Source organism: Amblyomma mixtum, chromosome 1 (assembly GCF_055824585.1).
Source record: "Amblyomma mixtum isolate Tamu chromosome 1, ASM5582458v1, whole genome shotgun sequence".
NCBI classification, from domain to species: Eukaryota; Metazoa; Arthropoda; class Arachnida; order Ixodida; family Ixodidae; genus Amblyomma; species Amblyomma mixtum.
Window position 1 is genome coordinate 293,999,495 of NC_143012.1, and position 19,484 is coordinate 294,018,978.

A 19,484-nucleotide genomic window follows, 5' to 3' on the forward strand; every position below is an offset into this window, starting at 1 on the left:
CTCTGCAACATTTCGATCCTCAATTCGACGGGCGGTGCTCACACTGTGGGGAGGTGTCTGACACTTACCTCATGGTGTGGGCCTGCCAGCAGAACCCATCCCTACCCCCTATCCCAAACCCCACCCGAGAGGACTGGGAGGCGACCCTGTCCGGTTGCTGCACCCTCGAGGCCCAAAGGGCCTTAACGCAGCGCGCCCGGGCTGCGGCAAACGCCAATGGGGTACCTGTCTAGGCATCCCACCTAGTGGTTGTAAGGGCGTGACCCTTCAGGTCACGACCCCCAACACCTCTCCCTATGATTTAATAAATGTTTTCACCACCACCACCAGCAGCAGAAGGAATGCAGTGCGCCGCGTCTACAGGTCACCCGTGGCTACCGGCCGCCGCTGCGCGACGACTCGACTTGGTAGCCCATCTCTCACCCTGGTATGACGTCAGAGGTCATTCTAAAGGTCAAACGTGGCTACCGGCCGCCGCTACGCGAAAGGCCGTTCATGAGCGTAGTATTGCTTTCGCAATAAAAAATCGGCAGAGGTTAAGCAATGCTTCATCAAGATTTCAGGGTAAAGCTGCGTTGATTCTTTGTATTATTTTCTTTTATTTTTAGATTATATTTTTCTGATTCCATCTTAATTTCTCTCTTTTTTAGTTTTTATTTCTCATTCGTAAACTTTATTTTCTATTCGCATTTACTTCTTTTTCTACTGGGTATTACCACCTAGCACTCCGCAGCTTTCCCTTTGCCGCACTTTACAGTAAGGAAATGCCAGCTGTGCTCCCTATAATAGCTTGTGAGTATGCATGTGTGTAAGTGGCTGAAAGGAGAAACAGCAACGTCGAACTCCTAGCTACCCTTTAGGAAGCCGAGCGTGTTAGCGTTAGAAGTCATTTAGCCGTCAATGGCAATCCTACAAGCATCATTGCATTGAGCACACATATGCCTTGGAGTCTCTTTCTGGGTCCTTCACGGCTCCTCGACCCCACCAGCCACATCATGCACCCTGTGACATGACTCGACGCACCAAGCACAGAGCAGTGGAAACTTTCTACACGGTCCGACTTCTGCGCATGCAGCTTGCAGAACCCCGCTATCCCGTCGGCTCTCCGTGTCATACGTCATACCCCACTCTCATTGGTTCACTGTACTGTGACGTTGCGACCTCTCCCAACCAATGGTTAATTAGTGCGAAAGCGCGTTCGGCTTTTCCTTCGAACTTCAGCTCTAACGCTTCCGCGTTAAAAAAGTAACTGCACGGGCAGGTCGACTGGGACGAACGGGGACGCTGTCAGTGCCAAGTGCGATTAGAACAGAGTTGAAAGGATTGACAGGCGAGCGAAAGAGATAGAGCAGACGCACGTACGCTGAAGAAGCACCTCTGTGTCCGCCTGCGTGTTGGTGTTGTGAGTGTAGGTTAAAACAGCACACGAGGTCCAATATTCCGCAGCCTTCCACTATGGTGCCTAGTTCTCTTTGCATTCCTTCATTATTTTCTGGACAGTGTGACCGGCGTGTCCACAGAGAATTGAGGCAGTTAATGCGCCTTTCCTTTCCTCAAATCTCCTTTTTAATACTGTTGCATTCAAGGTGTTATTGAGGCAAAACCCTGGCGTTCTCTGTCCGAAATCTAGTGATTGGTAGAGAGATTTGTGACACCATCAAGGTCGCGTGGCATCAAAGAACCAATCACATGATCACGACAAATTTCAAAATCAATCACCACCGGAGGATTTGCGACGCAGTGGCGGTGTCGACATCGCCTAGCGGAGAGGGCAAGCGTAGCAGGTAGCGTTAGGGTGTCAGGTGGAGGGAAGACGTAGTGAATACATAGAACCCTTCACGGTCTTGAATGGGCTTTGAACTCGCGGTGGAGCGAAAAGACAATCTTCGCTGGTCACAGCATCAGGCCACTACGCCATCGCCGCACCAAAACATCCTGCGTGTTTAACTGCCAGTCTCTCACGCTGTGATTTGTATGCCGTCAGGCGCATCAGCTTTCACCATTCCGCAATGGATCCAGAACACACCGTTGTCACGTTGCTTTCTTAAGGTTCGTTAAGCAGTCCCATAATTGTTTCATTTCATTTTCATTTCGCTATGAGGAAACAAAACGTGCATTAATGGTCTCACTGTCAGTGGGCACTTCAACCTCGCTATGTGCGACGGGATGAAGCAGGGAACGAATGAAGGAAGAGAGGAGGAGAAGGACAGCACTAGAAGGATCCGGATTCATTTTGACTGCAAGGTGCCCGTTAACGTATGCTGTCAAAGCCGTCACACGCAGCACAAGGGTGTCTGTAGCATTTCGCCTAAATATAAACGTTGCCGCCGCAGCGGGGATTTGATCTCACCTAATCAAGGGGAGTATCCGAACGCTGTAACAGCACTGAGTCACTGCGGTTGGTCAAGGTAAAACCCCGGCAGGTTGTGCATGCGGTCCGAGGAACACGCAACGGCGACCGGGATGCGCTGAACCGAACAGTCACAGCGTGTCGGTAAACCATACTCATAGCACAGCTGCCACTTTTATTCAGTGTCACTCACTCAAGGTGATCGTCCTACGCACTTATTTTTTATCCAAATGTCGTGCGCGCTGTGACATAATGCGGCCTTGTGTGGATCGTTCTGCGTTAGCGCCCATGTTCTGTCTCCCCTAAGCAAGGGCTTATTTAACCTTCAGCTGGCTACAACGACGACACATCGTGGATGCAGCCGTCGTTGCAACACAAAGTTTGGTATGCTGATGCAGGAAGCTGAGCAAACACGAGGTGCCGAAAGTGTCCTAAAGCGCGAAGTTCTTCATTTATCAGGTCTCAGTGTCAGCTCTCTTATGCCTAGTTTCCTTTTATAATTTGCTTTCGCTCCAGGAAAGCATGAATAATTGATAGGGTTATATAAAAAGGCACCGAAAGCTTGCACCAACCGGAGACGGAGCAAGACTGACGTGGCGTCGGCAGCAGTCGACTCACAGAAGGCCATTTTGCCTTACAGGTACGCGAGATGTTTTTCTCGAATTCTTGCATAACCGTACTCACGCGTACATTTTGATTTCACAAAGACAACCGTCAAGTCCAGTTGCAGCAAAGCAGAAGATACTTCCATTAAACCAGCTCCTGTAGTTTATTAAAAAATCGGCAGTTTTTCAGGCCTAACAATCCACGGAAATCTGCCTTTGTTTCAACGTTCTCGCACGTAATGCGAACTGTTATACTGTATATGCCCGCCATAGCATTTGAAGCCTTTTCTTTATACGCAGGTAAAATTACAGGGCGCGGTCCGTATCCTATCCGATGCGCGGAACCCGGAACGCATCACTCCCCTTTGGAAGCAACAGAGGATATCCATAAGGTCATTAATAGTACGCAAAATTTTGTACTTTAGGGTACAATTTATACATCTGAATTTCAGAGCACGAGCGGCGATAACATATTGGGTTTATATTTCGTGATATTAACGTTAATTATCCCCTTATTTTTTATTTACGGACATGAAGCATCTAGCCTTCTTTTGTTTTCAGTTGCCGCTTACGTAGAGAAAATCAAGTCTTCACCAGGATGCCCCCTTTGTTGAAGTACAGTTTGGTGATCTTCTTTGTGAAGCTAATGGACGCTGGTGAGTCTCCAGTAGTTTCGATAAAAAACGGAGACGTCCAAGGCCGCGCCCTACAAGTCCTCGGGAAGACACTCGAAGTGTACCAGGGAATACCATTCGCCCGCCCACCTGTCGGCAATCTTCGATTTCAGAATCCTGTTCCAGCCGACCCTTGGTCCGGCGTCTACAACGCCACGACACCGAGAACTGCTTGCATTCAAAAGATCTTCACCAAAGACTTTGCACCTTTTGTCGACCAGTCCGAGGACTGCCTCTACATCAACGTGTGGACCCCAGCGAGCTCGAGGCCACTCAAGGCTGTCCTGGTGTGGGTACACGGTGGTGGTTTCACGTTTGGCTCAGCTTACCAGAACTGGTACGACGGTTCTGCTCTGGCTGCGGAGCACGACGTCGTGGTGGTCACCTTCAATTACCGCCTCAATATCTTCGGTTTCCTTAACGCCGCCGTACCGGAAGTACAAGGAAACATGGGGCTCATGGACCAGAACCTGGCGCTGCGTTGGGTTCATGACAACATTCGAGCGTTCGGGGGTAACCCGTCAAGAGTCACCTTGTTCGGAGAGAGTGCCGGATCGTTCTGCGTTAGCGCCCATGTTCTGTCTCCCCTAAGCAAGGGCTTATTTCAAAGAGCAGTTTTAATGAGCGGTGCTTACGACACTGATGGCCTCGTAGATTCAACCTTTGAAAGCTTGGCCCGGGGTAACAAAGTCGCTGAGCTCGTAGGCTGTGCTTCTGCTTACAAAGACCTGTCCTCCCACCCCACAGAAGTCCTTGAGTGTCTCCGCTCGAAGCCGGCTGATGAGCTTTGTGAGGTCACTTACAACGTCTCGGCAACCAAGGTTTTCAATTTCATTCCTTCGCATCCGAATGCTTTTTTTCCCGAGCGCCCCACAGTTGCAATAAGATCAGGTCATTTCAATAAGGTCGACCTCATGGTCGGAATCACTGAAAATGAGGGTAACTTCATTATTGTGGCTTTTCCGGACAGTCGCGTTCTATCAGAGGACCTTGAAGACATTAGCTATGACGAGCTGAAGACAGTCTTGCGCTTTATTGCACTCTCCTGGCTTCCTGACAAGTTCGCGCCTACACTGCAGAGTTACGTGAACGATACCACGAAAGCCAATAAGCGAGAGTTAAGGGAATTGCACACTGCATATATAGGAGACGCCCAGTTCATCTGCCCCTGTGTGTTCTTCGCAGACGAATACGCAGATAGAGGTAACTCGGTTTACCTTTCAGTACTCGGCTACAGGTCAGCTAAGTATCCGTTCCCGAAGTGGGTTGGGAAGCCGCACACATGTGATATTGTATACTACTTCGGAGTTCCGTTCCTGACCCCTGAGTATTTCACCGACGAAGACCGGGATTTCAGCAAGATCGTGATGAAAGCATTCACAAGTTTCGCCAAGACGGGGTAGGTATTTTTCAATGCGGTAAAGTACCGTCTTCGGCGGAAGTAACCAGGCAACGTGGTTTGCTTCTCAGCCGCAAGTAGAGCGATTACAGCACCCTTACGGAAGAAAAGCTCTCGAAAAGTTTTGCAGATTTTGGGCATGGGGCTGCCATAAGTGCTCCACAACACGCCTCAGAAAAAAAGAAAGCTGCCTGGTTACTTTAGGCAAAGACGTAGCTTTGTTGCGCACTTCAATATTATCTAAATACATGCAAAGCGTCAGCGCAATTTAACTTGAGTACAGAAAGGAAATCGATTATGCGCTCATAGGGAACTAAAAATATGTTGAATAGCGAAATCTCACTCATGAACGTTTGAGAGCAAGGCATGTCGATGACTGGGTGCTTAAGAAATTTAAACATGTGCACTCTTGGGAGTTAACGTGGATTATACCGCGTGAACGTTGCTAATTCGCTCTCTAGAGTGTTTTGTACAGCCACTCCACAGACGGGCGAAGCACACTAATAGGAAGGGGGGGGGGGGGGGAGCGCTTTTACTGCTCTTGTTTTGGTCCATCGAGCTCTTGCTTATCGAAGACGCTGAAAACTTCCTCCTGCGATACTCTTTACCTAAACCACGTGTGATATACACGGAATTTGGTCCCGACAATACGTACACCTGGCACAAAAGGCTGAGATTCCGAGGGAAGTGTTCTTTGAATATCAGTTTTCCTCAAATATCGAATGATAAGAGACTACTTAAGGAGCAAATGTTCGCTCATAACTAGTTTGGGCGTTTGCTTCCTAAAATAGGAGGTCGCTGAAACGACGGACTTGCTGTGAGACATGGAGAAATGCTATGCAATAAAGAGAATTACTTGTAAACTAGAGTGCCAGATGCAAGAGCATCCTTTTTTTTGCAAGGATATTCTCCTTTCAATCGATGATATTTATGGGTTTATAAATAGGGTATTCTACTTGTATAAGGCACGGACGGCACTGCTGTGTGCTCTTGAGCAGTTTTGACGGCTTTAGCTCTTCAATACGCAGTGAAATGTCTGTAGACTGAAGTTATTTAATTTCTTCCCCATTGGTATGCGGCCACCCTGGTCGGGATTTAAACCTCTACGCGGTGTCCAGGAATCGAGCAGACCTATTCGGAAGCAGCAGAACAAAACGCATGGCGTTTGTGTACGACAGCTAACGGGAATTATTTTCGGTCATCCTTGGCAGAACCCTGAAGGGTGATGCAGCAATGGCGTTTAAGTTCAGAAATTTCATGGGTAGCTGCGTGTTGAGTACAACGGTCGTTTTTGTTCATACATAGTTACAAAGATCCACTAAGCTGCCATGCTCTAAAACTTTTTTTATTCTGCACTTCTATCTTAATTAAGGAACGTCACATTATTCCCTTCTGTAATTTCCGGCTTCCTTCGTCGTAGTTGTCTTCTACAACTCTCCAACTCAGAATGCTAGGTCATCATGCCTCCGGAACTTGCATCTGTACTCCTCAGGGGGTAGATGTAAGGGGGTCATCTCTACCCTTCGGTGGTAGAGATGACCCCCTTGCCCCTCTACCTCAGGGGGTAGAGATGACTTCCTACCTGTCTCTGCTGCTGCTGGCACGATATTCCCTAGCATGGAAACGCAGCAGATGCTTTCCAAGTGTCTTAATCGTAGGTCAGCAGCCCAAGCAGGGGGAAGACGTCGCCAGGGCAGATAAACTTGATAAAGGTGCGTGGTTGGACTCACGAATTGCAAGGGTTCCTTTCGAAACTCAAGTGGCAGAAATATGCACCAAAGTGTCGTAGAAGATTCGAAAACCTTATTCACGTACTGATTTTCTTGAGACCTTCACCGACGATATAAAATATACGAGGGCAAATAGTCGTCAAAATCTGGAACCTGTAAAAAAAAGGCAGACGCTCTCGAGGCTGTCAGATGTCTGTTGCATACGATTATTATTGAGTTGATGTGCCGTAAGCAAAAGCAGGCTCAGGTGTTTTTGATTTGGGCATGACAGGAACCGCGTTCTTCATGGTGAGGTAGTTGTGCGGTTTCCCCATGACGATTAGGAGGCGGTGAGGAAGCTTGCCACAAGGAGAGGCCTTTCACAGCACGCCGAAAGCCTCTACCTCTGATGTGCGTATCAGCAAGGTTGAGATTTCTTGGATCTTGGGGAGCTACAGTATGGGTGGGTGAACAAGCGTGTTCTTCGGATGTTGGAAAAACAAGGAAATGATAGCAACGCTCGTGCCAAATATTTTTCTTTTGTACAGTCAGGTGATTCACGTGGACCGAAGTCCGGAAAATTAGGATATTCTGCCGGAGAATGCGAGATTATTAAAGATTGTTGTCGTGCTTGCTCAAGCGACTTCTGTGAAGTTTCGGCGCAGGTAGTGGAACTCTGAGCGAGCTTCGGGTGCGTCAAACCTGGATAGCGTCGGAAAAGAGTGCATCTTTCCTGTTGCGACAAGGAAGTGGTTGTCTGAGAGTGTACTTTGTCACAGCCTTTATAAAAGGCATAAGTACAGAATGATCTGCTCAACTTAAAGATATGGCGAGTAGCCTGCCAAATTTAGCAGCAGTTTTCATTCAGAGAATTTAGACACTTTGTCTTTATATATTCTTCAACTTTCTGAATGCCATGTTTCGTTGTTGTCCCCAACGCTATTTCGGTGTCCTGTTTCCAGAACGCCAACCATCGATGGAGTTGAATGGCCAGCCTACACGACAGAAGATCCAGCGGCACTGTGGCTCCAGCCCGGAAATTATTCGTTGCACCGGAATATCGGGCGCAAGAACTGTGATTATTGGAAGAAGCATTTAATGTGAGCTCCTGGGTGGTGCAATAAACACATCAGTTTCTCGAAAGAAATAAAGGAGTTTCATACTGATGATCACTGGTGGCAGACAAGCACAAGCTTTGTTGCCTTCCGTAAATTACTAGAAATGTTCATCCTTGAAAAGGTTCTTTCCATCAAATGGCCACATTTATGTACATCTTTTTAATCACTGGTAATTCCCCGTATACATGGGTGCTTTACGAAACTTGGTTGTTTTAAAATTTAAGCAACACTCATGATAACATTGCTCGGCATGCCGGTATGCTTGCTCCAACGTTTTTGATCTCTTGGCAAACAAACTGAAGTAGGCGCTCAAGCTCTGCCTTAAGTGTATGAAGCGATAGCTTTAATGGGTAAATACTCACAGATCGGTAATTTATAATTCTGTACTTTACATTTATAGACCACTGGGAGTCCTCATACCACTTCTGGCGCAGTTGTGCAGCGGTCAAGTGATGCGCCACTGCCCCAGCATGTGGTGGTGGCGATGAAAACTTGAAGGAAATGTGTTCAGCCCTTAAGGGATCTGGGCGTCCGCACGGCCCCGCCCACGATCAAACGTTTCAAACAAAAGTTACAAACACAGCCACACCAGCGGGACTTGCGAGACCAAGGTTGCTCTTCCCGAGAAACCTTTCGCGAAGATGCATTAACTTAGCTGCCACCTGCCACAGCGGGCAGTTTGTGATGACGTCGTAAGGTCACATGATGAATGGATGGAAGATAGGCCAGTCCCCTTTTAAACGCGGTGGCGGCAGTTGCCACCAAGCTCGGCTTTTTTTATTTTCTTAATGCTGTCATAAATCAGTCATAAATTCGTCATTTGCTTTAAGTAAGTTTTTAAACTACACTTGTAGCCTTAAGTCACCTCTCTGCTTTTGAGCCCACCATCGCTAGGCGACCCACCTGCCACCTATGTACCACCCAGGCTGCCACCGGTGGCTTTATTTGAAAACTATACCTTCCGGCACAATGGCGGATTGCTTAACTGGTGCACCACTGCACCAGGAGTGATAAGATGGCTTCCATCGAGGTATCAATATGAAGTAGAGTGTGACCAGTTCCGTTTATATTGTCATTAATCCTTTAACTCTATCACGTGATAATCATCAGGCGGAGCTTAAGTGTCCCCTTCAGTTTTTCCGCTGCACGGTGCCCTCAGCGAGCGTTATTTTACGCAATGAAGTCAGACAAAGCAGGGAATGCTCCTTGAATTGCACGACTGTTGCGGTTTTACAGTTGTACCTGCTTTTCTGTTAGTAAGGGTTAGACTCTTTTTTCTTTTTTGTTAAAATTAGGCGAACTTTTTCTTGTTTATTTAAGAACATCACTTTCGTGTCTTTTGTAAGGGGGGGGGGGGGTGCGAAGTTTGTTTTCATCTAATGAATTACGACTTTTTGAACTTTTTGCTTAGCTAATGTGGCTGTCCTCTACGGTGAAAAGGCACTTAGCCTATCTTGGCGTTTTTGTCGGCATGAACAGTTTATTTACCAATAAATAAAGTGCAGATGATAGTACTTAGAGCTTTGCTGGGAGAAAGAATTCCTATCATTAAAAAAAATTAACGCAAGGTAACAGAGGCAGCTGGCAGACAGAAACAATAGTGGAAGTTTACTGCTAAGAAATAGATTGTAATTTTATCGTTCGAGCCGCCGCGGTGGCTCAGTGGCTATGGTGCTCGGCTGCTGGCCCGAAAGACGCGGGTTCGATCCCGGCCGCGGCGGCTGAATTTCTTTGGAGGAGAAATTCGAGGCCCGTGTACTGTGCGATGTCAGTGCACGTTAAAGAACCTCAGGTGGTCGAAATTTCCGGAGCCCTCCACTACGGCGTCTCTCATAGCTTTAGTCGCTTTGGGACATTAAACCCCATCAAACCAAACCAATTTTATCGTTTTGTTTAAATGGGTTGCAAATCTGGATTGAGCGCGAAAGTTGGGCATGACGAGGGGCGTGTATTGCAGCGATTGAATTGCCGCTCACTCCTTACGGTATGCAGAAAATACTTTTTTTTTGCTGCACCCATACATGGTTTCGTGTCAGTTCCCTACACAGTTGATAAATCTACTTAACCGACGCACTACTCTAAGAGGATGATGACAGTGAACTGAACAAACAGTGATTAGCTAGTAGGCGGTGAGCAGATGGGTCTTCCCGCAGATGGTACTCACATAGGTATGTAAGCTAGCGGAGCAACGCTTCAAATTGCACAACTGCACATAACACCACAGTCGCATCACAACCTCGTCTTTCTTACTTGGTAACTGTTTTGAACTTTGACTGTCTGTAACTTGTACTCAACACCTAGCTATGCCATGCATGCAAGGAATACCGATTTTTTTTGGTTAAAACCGAATTTATGAATTGCATGTGGCATACTTTTGTCGTTTCTTTCTGTTTAAACTCTGAAGTCCGAATCCCATCTATAAGGTAAACAAAAAGAACAACAGAATCTCTAACATGTCATGACAAAACTTTCCATTTGCAGTGAAACATCAGAATAATTTATTAATGTCATCAGCAATCCCGAAAAGGTTACAGGTAAAAAAGGCTAGCTTATGAAGTAGCTGTAGCTTGCTGGAGGGGATGGAGAGTTTTCGTACATATGACTAAGCAAACTCAGCAGTGGAAGCAACGGCAGCGGTAGCAACGACAACGCGTTACAGTTTTGATCGCGCGGCTTTTCGGTTGGACTGAAACTCTCTAATAGTGTGTGCGCGTTGTACACGCGCAACAGGAGAGGTATACAACAGCAAATTTTAAAAAATGTGCTAATCTGTTGAGTTGTGCAGTGAGCTTAGTCTAATTCTCAGCAACTTACCTTCAGGCTGTGCTAGGAGTTGTCGTATTAAGGCCTCATCGTCTGGAAACCAACTTTCACTTTCTGCCTATAAAGGTTTTTTTTTTATGTTGGGCTTAACTTCGCATCAGTTTATGAATACAAAACGATGGTCATGTGATAAAGTTTCAAGAGACCGTACTGTATATCCGGTTCGCTATGGAACTCAATTAAGAAAATGCTAAATAATACCAGGGTTATATTGATGACATGCATTTTTTTGTGTCAGAACTGTCAGAAGTACTCAATGATGGTACACCCTGCAAAGAAGGCTGTATAACTTACTCGAGTTTGCAGACGTATGAAAACTTCTTTTTTTTTGTTACCTGTATAGCTTATACAGAAAGCACAGGAGCTCCTAGTAATCCTAGAATTAAGCTGATGACTCTTCACGTTGCCCCTCGCACTTTTCGTGCACAGCAAAGAAGGCGCGGATGTGTCATTTCGCACGATTGTGGCTCCATCTTCCGAACTGAGCAATAATTTTGCCCAGCGCTCGAGGAGCCGCTGTGTTCGAACTAACGTCTCGTTTGGAGAATGTCCAAATACCCGCGTAATTCAATAAATAACATCCTCTAGCGCATGTTCCCTTTCTAAGAAAAGCGTTGCCATCTTCGGCCTGTAAACGTGCCACAGAGCACATACTTTTCATTCGAGGCAAAGAAACAGAGCACAAAAATAGTTTCGCCGCAGCGTCTCGGGGCGCTACCACTAGATGTCGCCACAACACCACTGGCACGTTGCGAATTTAAGCAGCAATATTCGCATCGCAGCAAATACATGACAGCGCGTATTTCAGACACTTTCAGAAGCAGCGATGACTAGAACTTTACCTGAATTTTTTTTCTTTCTCTCTCTATTACTCACCAAACAACGATTTATGCCTTTCGACTGCGTCCAATAAAGTGTAACAACTATTCGTCTCTGTGACATACCGATTTTGCTAACCGCATGCCTCATATATAGCCTGACTGTATTTTACTTACTTACCTACTGCCGCCTATTCTCAAAGAAAGACGGTCGCAGAATGTACGGTGGCGATATTTCGTTCCCGGTTGTCTTGCCATGCACAATGGCTCAATGTTAGATTGAGGGGCCTGAAAGTGTTTACTAAGCGTTCACATTCCCACTCTAAGAGAAATCGTTGGTTCAGGAAATCACTAATCGTCAGCCTCAATCACTCGGCTATCAATGCTGTCATCCCCCCCACCCCACCCCCGCCCCCCACACCACACCACTCGTTAGGGTAGGATTCCCTCCTGTACCAGCACCTTCTGAAAACAAAGAAGTCATCTGCACCCCTCCTTCGGCGCCTAGAAGTTGCTTCTTCAGCCTTGTGGTCTAAATTCAGGGCATGGTATGGCTGGGCAAGGTGTGGAGACGTAAAAGATTCACCGAGGTCTTCTACTGTTTCTAGAAGGCGTGAGCTCTAGACGGGAACATTTGGTCTAAAATATGGTTTCTTTTATGCGTAACAGGCACCGTTCTGCAGGACGAATATAAGCCTTTATCTGTATGCGCAAAATGTGGCCAGTCTTACAGCAAAGTCCTCCTCTTCCCTTTGTGAGTAGCGGTGCGTTGGCGCCCCTTCGGGCCACTCCGGCTAGCACTCCTTCAGAATCAGTCAATGAAAAATAAGTGACTAGATTGTACTTGAAACCCCCTCTTGGTAAGTGCGATTGTAAGCGAAAGAAAAAAAGTTGTAACTGCACAGAAAAGGGGATAATAAAGTATCTCTGGCCCGAGGGGATGCCTGAAATCTGGGTGTTTTATTTATTTGTTGTTGTTCATCACAGTTTAAAAAAAAAAAACAAGCGAACTTTCAAAAAAAATATTTGTAGTTAAAGTTGTGTCATGTCCTTTTTCGTTCCTCTATGTCTAGTATGTCTATTTGCACTGTTACCACTTGATGAGGACACCCTGGATGTGTTTTCACGTTATTATTGATGCCCAAACTCAGGTTTTTTTGCTTGAATTCTTCATCTTCGGCAGTTCAGATAATCGTCTAAAAGATAGATGTACAAACTCAGTTCAGCAAGTTCCATCCTCACCCGAGGTGATCTTCCTCTCTACTTTTCTGTGCTGGGCGTCCTGCGGTACTTGCCTTAATCGCTGACATTTTGTGAGTTGCTTGAACACCTCATGCAATATGCGGCAGGGATCTGGCGAAAGAAACAAAGTGCTGACTTTTTTCCGATTCCTTGTGCGCTGTATAAACTGTAACTCTCGACCATCCCTTCCTGGCATGTCCAGGATTCTTTTGTACCCGCTTTAATTGTGAGGCAAATGTGGAATACTCTAATACCAATTTCGAAGGTAATGGTCCATTCTTCCGATTCCACAAGGATCCTTCTTTTAAAGTTTGTCCACCGGCCCCCAGCCGGGCCGGTGCCTCTCCGAACTAGGGAGGACTGGGAGACTTCACTGCGGTCAGCGGGCCTGTCCAGGCAGAAGATCGCCGTCAGCCGGGCCGTATACGTCACGGACCAACACCACATGAATGTTCAGACCGTGAGTGGGGTCGTGCGGAGACCCAGGAGGCCTGCGGGCGTCGAATTCTCTAGCTAAATAAAGTTTTTCCATACAACCATCGCTCACATCGAGTAGTTAAAACCGCCATAGAAAATCAACGGGGAACTTTTTGAGAATAGCAGAAACGTTTATAGTAAATCATACAAGACAACCAAGGGCGCAACTACGTATTTACTGATAGTTATAGTGAAATCTTACGATATATGCAACAATTGCGTTCTTCACAAACTTACGCAATGGGCGGCGTTAAGACGCGAATCCCCTCAACGGTGAACCACCTTCCCGCTACGAAGCTTTGTGGCACATTAATTTCAACAGGTGGATAGAAAGAAGGCGTTCACGAAACTGTCGTTTGCACAGAAGCTGATTATCTATACAAGTCGAATTCCCAATATTAGAAGAGCAGAAAAATGTGACACAAACAACCATCAGTGACCACACAGGAATAATTACAAATAACTTGACGCAAGGATGCACGAGGTTACCGGTAACGACGCTGTATACAAAGGGAAAACAATAAAAGGAAGGGAGCTCAAGATATAAGTGCGGGAATAGTTCAAGGCAATAAGCGTTGTCTCACGTCCTGATATCACGGAGGCGATCGAACTTGACGGAGAGGTGGCTGCAGCATGGTCGCGTACGATGGACACGGACGATCAGTTCCGCGGAAGGCACCCGACAGACTGGATCTCCCGAAAGAGCTCTGTTTTGACGGGGCGGAGCCCGTATTTTTATGCCCTTCGCCGGGGTTGCACGGCGCGGCTGTCAAGGCCACGACAGAGTTACTCTGGGTCAGTGCTCCGAGTCAGTGCTCCGAGGAGCCCGTCGGAACATGTTCGAAGTCAGGGTAGCCCGCCTATATTTTTTCGTCGTTTTAAGAGACCACTTGTGACAGCGTTCGTAAATTATTTCCAGTTATAAAATACATTTGCCCGCAATTGCTGCGTATTGCTCATTTTCGTACTGCCTTCTCCTGCACTGCTTGTCGGTGTGATGATAATTGAGCTTTAAAATGCATGTTTGGTGATCAGCTTCAAAGATAGCTACTTTGACTTCTTATGCCGCTGACAGAAATTCCGTCCTATCCTCGTAACGTTCTGTAGAAGCAGACTCCACAAAACGGTGCCCGCACAGAATAGACCACCAGCTCGTCTTGTTAGAAATGACGGTGGTGGTGGTGGTGGTGAAAACTTTTATATTGTAAAAAAGAGTTTGGGAGCCACAGAGTGGCCCCGCTACATGGTCGGCGTCCCTAGTCCGGGACACCGCACGACGAGGCCCCGTCTCTCGCCCGTTTCACCAGAGCCCTTTGGGACTCAAGCGAGGAGCAGTTGAGGAGGGCAGTCTCCCATGCCTCTCTGGAAGGGGTAGGGGAAGGGGGGAGGTGGGGATTTTGAGTACATGCCCACACCATGTGGAAGATATCACAGGTCTCCCCACAGTGTGGGCATCGCCCATCCGTGTTAGGATCGTAATGTTTTATTATTGCAGGACAGAGTAGAGTACCTGTCTGCAGGCGCCTTAAAGTTCGCTTCTCCGTCTTACTCAGCCCTTTTGCAGGGGCCGGGAAAAGGCGGTGGTTGTCGCTATAATGTGTTAATATTTCCCTGAATCGCAGCAGCGGCTGGTTAGTCTCCGAGCCAGAAGAGCTGGGATGAGGAGCCCGGTGAGTAAGCGCTCGGGCAGCCGCGTCAGCGGCCTCATTACCTCGTAAGCCCTGGTGGCCAGGAGCCCAAATGATTCGTTTGGGTGTTGGATCAGTGGCAGTCCGTCGTAGAATACAAGCAGCTAAGGGGGAGATCTCCCCTGCCAAGTAATGTTCACATGCTTTTCGGGAGTCCGTGATGATTATTCTCGAATTGGCGTGGGCGGCAGCAAGCGCTATCGCTACTTCCTCGGCCCGCATTGAATTCGGGGCTCGAAAGGAGAGTCCATCAACGTGCATTTCCTGGTGAACGACAGCGGCCGAGTAAAATCCCGTGGGCGATGGCCCTGCTACGTCTACATAATATACACCGGGTCGGGAGCCGTGTTGTCTCTCAAGAGCCCGAGCCCGCGCTTGTCGTCTGTTTTCATGCATGTCGGTGTCCATGTTACGGGGGAGCGGGGAGACCCAGAGCATATGGCGCCATAGTACTGGGATACGCTCCGCCTCCTCTGGAGTGCAGTCGTGTTGGATGTGTAAGCGGTTTAACAGGCGGCGCCCAGGAGCCGTCTGCGTGAGCCGCATGTATTGGTTCACGAGGTGGGCCTCTCGCAGCTCCTGGTAGGAGTTTAGCACCCCCAATGCCTTGAGTTTGGCATTAGAGGTAGCCACCGGGAAATCCAGGGCTCGCTTAGTTGCCTTGCGGATGATGGCGTCTATTCGCGCCTCGTCTTGCTTAGTAGTGCGGAGATATGGCACGGCGTAGAGGATCCGGCTAGTCACGAAGGCATGGACGAGCCGAAGCGCGTCCCTGCCCCGCAGACCACCCCGCTTGTTGGAAACGCGGCGGATCATGCGCCCTACCTGTTCGCCTACTCTCTTGAGTTTCGCAATAGTGGAGTCCGGTCTGAGTCTCTGGTGAATGAAAAGGCCCAGGATACGGAGCTCCTCCACCTCTCTAATAGGACCTCCTGACAGAGAGATGTGTATTGCTGTCCTATCCTTTGGGTTCGCTCTGACATGCAGAAGCTCTGATTTCGCTGGAGCACATTGGAGCCCACAGTCATTAGCATACGCATCGACTATGGAAGCAGCCTGCTGAAGGCGGTCCTCCATGTCTCCAAGGCTCCCCTGAGTGGTCCAAATTGTAATATCATCTGCATATAACGCGTGTTGAATGCCTTCCACCCGGGCCAATTGGCTTGGGAGGCGCATCATAGCAATGTTGAACAGGAGCGGTGATAACACTGCTCCCTGAGGGGTACCCCGTGTTCCCATCATGTAAGGGCCGTATTCCTCGCCCTCAATCCGAAGAAAGGCCTGGCGATTAGACAAGAAATCTCTTACATACGCGTAGGTCCTAGCCCCACAATCGGTAGAACTCAAGTTGGCCAGGATGCTTCCGTGTTTCACATTGTCGAAAGCCCCTTTCAGATCAAGGGCGAGGATGGCTTTGTCATTGTGTTGCATAGTTGTGGGTCGTATTACATCCCTGTGCAGCTGGAGAAGGACATCCTGTGCAGACATGTGAGGGCGAAACCCGAACATGGTGACTGCAAAGAAGCCCTTACTCTCCAGGTATGGAGAGAGGCGATCCCGTACCATCGTCTCCATAAGCTTGCCCGCACATGAGGTCAGTGATATGGGCCTCAGGTTGTCCGTATTCACGGCCTTACCTGTTTTAGGGATAAACGTCACAAGTGACGTTTTCCACTCGGGAGGGAGTGGACGCCCGTCCCAGATCTGGTTGATGTATTCTAATAAATGAAGGTAGGCTGAGTCCGGTAGGTTCGCCAACAGGTTCACTGTTATGTGGTCCCGTCCCGGAGCCGTACCCCGGCGCATTTTTGCTAAGGCCGCCTTAAGGTCGTGCAACTCAAAAGGGGCATCGAGTGTTTCATTAGGCCTGCCAGAGTACATGTACTGTTGCCCAGGCGGGTCCTCCATACGACAGAGATATCTGTCGCACAGAGTGTCCGCAAGTTGCGCCGTCGTACCTTGATACCCTTGCAGAGCCCGCCGGAGCTGCTTTTGCGTCTCCCCTCTCGTTTGGGAGGGGTCGATTAGACTGCGAAAGAGACGCCACGTCCCCTTCGAGCTCATCTGATGAGCTGCGGCGTCGCAGCGTGCTATCCAATTTGAATCTGAGAGCTCGGCAGCATACGCTGCAGCCTGCTCTGTGAGTTTGGCTATGCGGTCGCGTAATTTGCGATTAGTTTTCTGCTTTTTCCACCGTTTAGTTAAGCTCCGGCGCGCCTCCCTCAAATGCAGGAGGTGGGTGTCCACTGCGGGGATCTCTTCGGTGGTTTGTAGTGTTGTGACGTGTTGTTTCTGAATGTCGTATATGTGGTTAGCCCATTCCGCGTAGCCGCCGGAAAATAGTACGGGAGGGATAGTGTGATTCCGGAATTTGTGCCAATCGGTCAGCTTGGCCTGACCCCATTTTTTGCGCGCTGCCTTTGCCTCGAGTGTAATCCGGAGAAGGAGATGATCGCTGCCTAGAGAATCTCCCAAGTTCTCCCATGCAGCCGCTCTAGCATTTTTAACGAGAGAAAGGTCTGGACACGTGTCGCGGGTTACCGAATTCCCCACTCGAGTGGGATACGCCGGGTCCGTGAGCAACGTGAGGCTGAGGGTGGAGATGAGCTCCGCCAGCTTACGTCCTCTTGCCTGTTCGAAGTGGTAGCCCCAATGAAGGCTGGGAGCATTGAAGTCTCCAACGATCACTAGAGGCTCTTTGGCTGCCAATTTTATCGCGCGAAGGAAGATTTCATTGAAAGTTACGCGCGGCTTACGCGGAGGGCAGTATATGTTGAGGATATGTATTGACGGGTCGCGGCGTCTGAGAGGCAATACTCGGACCATTGTATATTCTTGCTCGGTACTCAAGTCTAAGTCGACCTGAACCACGGTGTAAGCCTTATTCACCAGGATGCACGTAGAGGGGCCCCCCTGAAAGGTGCTGTAGCCTGATAATTTAGCGTCTATGCCGGGCTCCTGTAGGGCAATGAGCGCCGGCATGTCACCTAGGGACTGCAGGTAAAGCTGGAGGTGTGACTGCTTTTTCCAAGATCTGAAACCCCTGCAGTTCCATTGGATGATCTGGAATGTTTCAAAGTTTTTAGCATTCCTATTACATCTGCTAGCCATCTTGTCGTATTTATTTAAGGGTGATCGGAATAGCTCTGGCCGAAAGCCGGCGCAACCCCAGTGAGGGGCCGCACCGACCCACCAGCTGCCGAGCCTGAACCATGTTCCTCCGCTGCCTGACGGAAGGCTGTCTTACGTTTGAGGTGATGGGATTCGCAGCTTGTGGCGTTCTTAATTTGGGTGCTGACCCAGGGCTGCACGGCTTTAAGGACCGAGTCAGTGACCTGGGCCATAAGGTCGGGAAGTGCTTGCGTTAAAGCTGCCTTGAACATATCCTGGAAGGACTCGCTGACTGCTGACATGATTTGGTTCGGGAGGGCCGCCACTTGCTCCTCCAGTTGCTCGGTTTGGCGCTGCAGTGCCTCTAGGCCGGCGACGCGACCAGCTGATCCAACTACCGTGTCCCCGCTCTGCCGCGAGACGCTAGTGAGGCAAGATGTTACGGATGATCCGTCATCCTCGTCGTCTGGCTCAGCTTCTTGCATTGGTTCAGATGACCCGGCCTGTTTGGCCTCTAATTCCTGAATTTTGCGCGCTAGAATTTGGTTCTGGCGCCTGAGCTCCTCTACTTGCTGCTGTAGGGCGGTTTCGGTAGGGGAGGGACGGGTAGGGGAGGGACGGGTAGTGGGCCCGGAGACTGCCCTACTCGAACTGCTCACCTGTGGTTGGACGGGTGCCAAGGGCGGGAAGTCCCTGGCGTTGAGGACCGGGGGCGCCGCCTGGGTCGCGGACTTGACAGGTTTCGATGGCCCGGTTTTGGCCTTGGTTTCCTGATCGGCTGACGCTTTCTTGGCCTTGGGCGGAGGAGCCTGCTTGGGCCCCGTCTTTGTCTTCGGTTTGGATCCTGATGGGGAGCTGGGTTTGATGGGTTTCCGGAACCGCCCGGCACAGCCAGGAGCTCCGGTAGGGTGGCCGCCTCCGCAGATGAGGCAGCTCGGAACGCAGTCATGTTCCGCCGGGCCGTCAGGAGTGGCATCGGGAACCTGGACTCCGCAGCGTTTGCAGCGCCCCGGCTGCGGTCGCGGGCACGCATCGGCCCGATGGCCCACTGTGCCACAGCGGTGGCATGCAGGCACTGTTTTCTTGTACAGGCGAACAGGGAGCCGTTCGTAGCTGTACAACACCGTCCGTCGCACCTTAGTCCCCGCGAAGGTGATCACCGCAACCGGGGTTCCCCCCAGCTTGCGCACAGACACCACATTTGGTTCCGCACAGAGTTTTCTTTTAACGGTTTCAGACGTTTCGTCAGGCGAAACACTCACGACGCCGCGACAGAACGCACCGGAGAGTTTGGGGTGTCCCCGGAACGGTAGCTCGCGTTCCCCAACCCGCAGCACAACATTCCGGAGTTGTACTCATGTCCCTGCAGCTACTCTGACCAGGTACGTTCTCTCTGTACTCTGCAGAACTCTTTACTTTGCTTCAGTCTTCCCATTACATACAGCACTTTCAGCCACATATTTGCTTAAC

General features: G+C 49.1%; 1 protein-coding gene across 2 annotated transcripts; it reads left to right on the forward strand.

Moving 5' to 3' along the window:
- The first annotated feature begins 2,932 nt into the window (after positions 1-2,932).
- Positions 2,933-7,881, forward strand: LOC149372096 (acetylcholinesterase-like). Of its 2 annotated transcripts, XM_089585718.1 has the most exons (4): positions 2,951-2,990; positions 3,256-3,357; positions 3,517-5,028; positions 7,700-7,881. In XM_089585718.1, exons 3-4 carry the CDS (start codon positions 3,554-3,556, stop codon positions 7,839-7,841), a joined length of 1,617 nt encoding a protein of 538 aa, XP_089441844.1. In that variant the 5' UTR covers positions 2,951-2,990; positions 3,256-3,357; positions 3,517-3,553; the 3' UTR covers positions 7,842-7,881. The 2 variants fall into 2 exon arrangements, with proteins under 2 accessions (XP_089441837.1, XP_089441844.1); XM_089585711.1 differs by lacking the exon at positions 3,256-3,357 and having other exon boundaries at positions 2,933-2,990.
- The last annotated feature ends 11,603 nt before the right edge of the window (positions 7,882-19,484 follow it).

Coding starts and splice junctions, on each gene's coding strand:
- LOC149372096 (XM_089585711.1), top strand. CDS start 3,554: ATGCCCCCTTTGTTGAAGTACAGTTTGGTGATCTTCTTTGTGAAGCTA. Junction 5,029..7,699: donor ACAAGTTTCGCCAAGACGGG/GTAGGTATTTTT, acceptor TCCTGTTTCCAG/AACGCCAACCATCGATGGAG.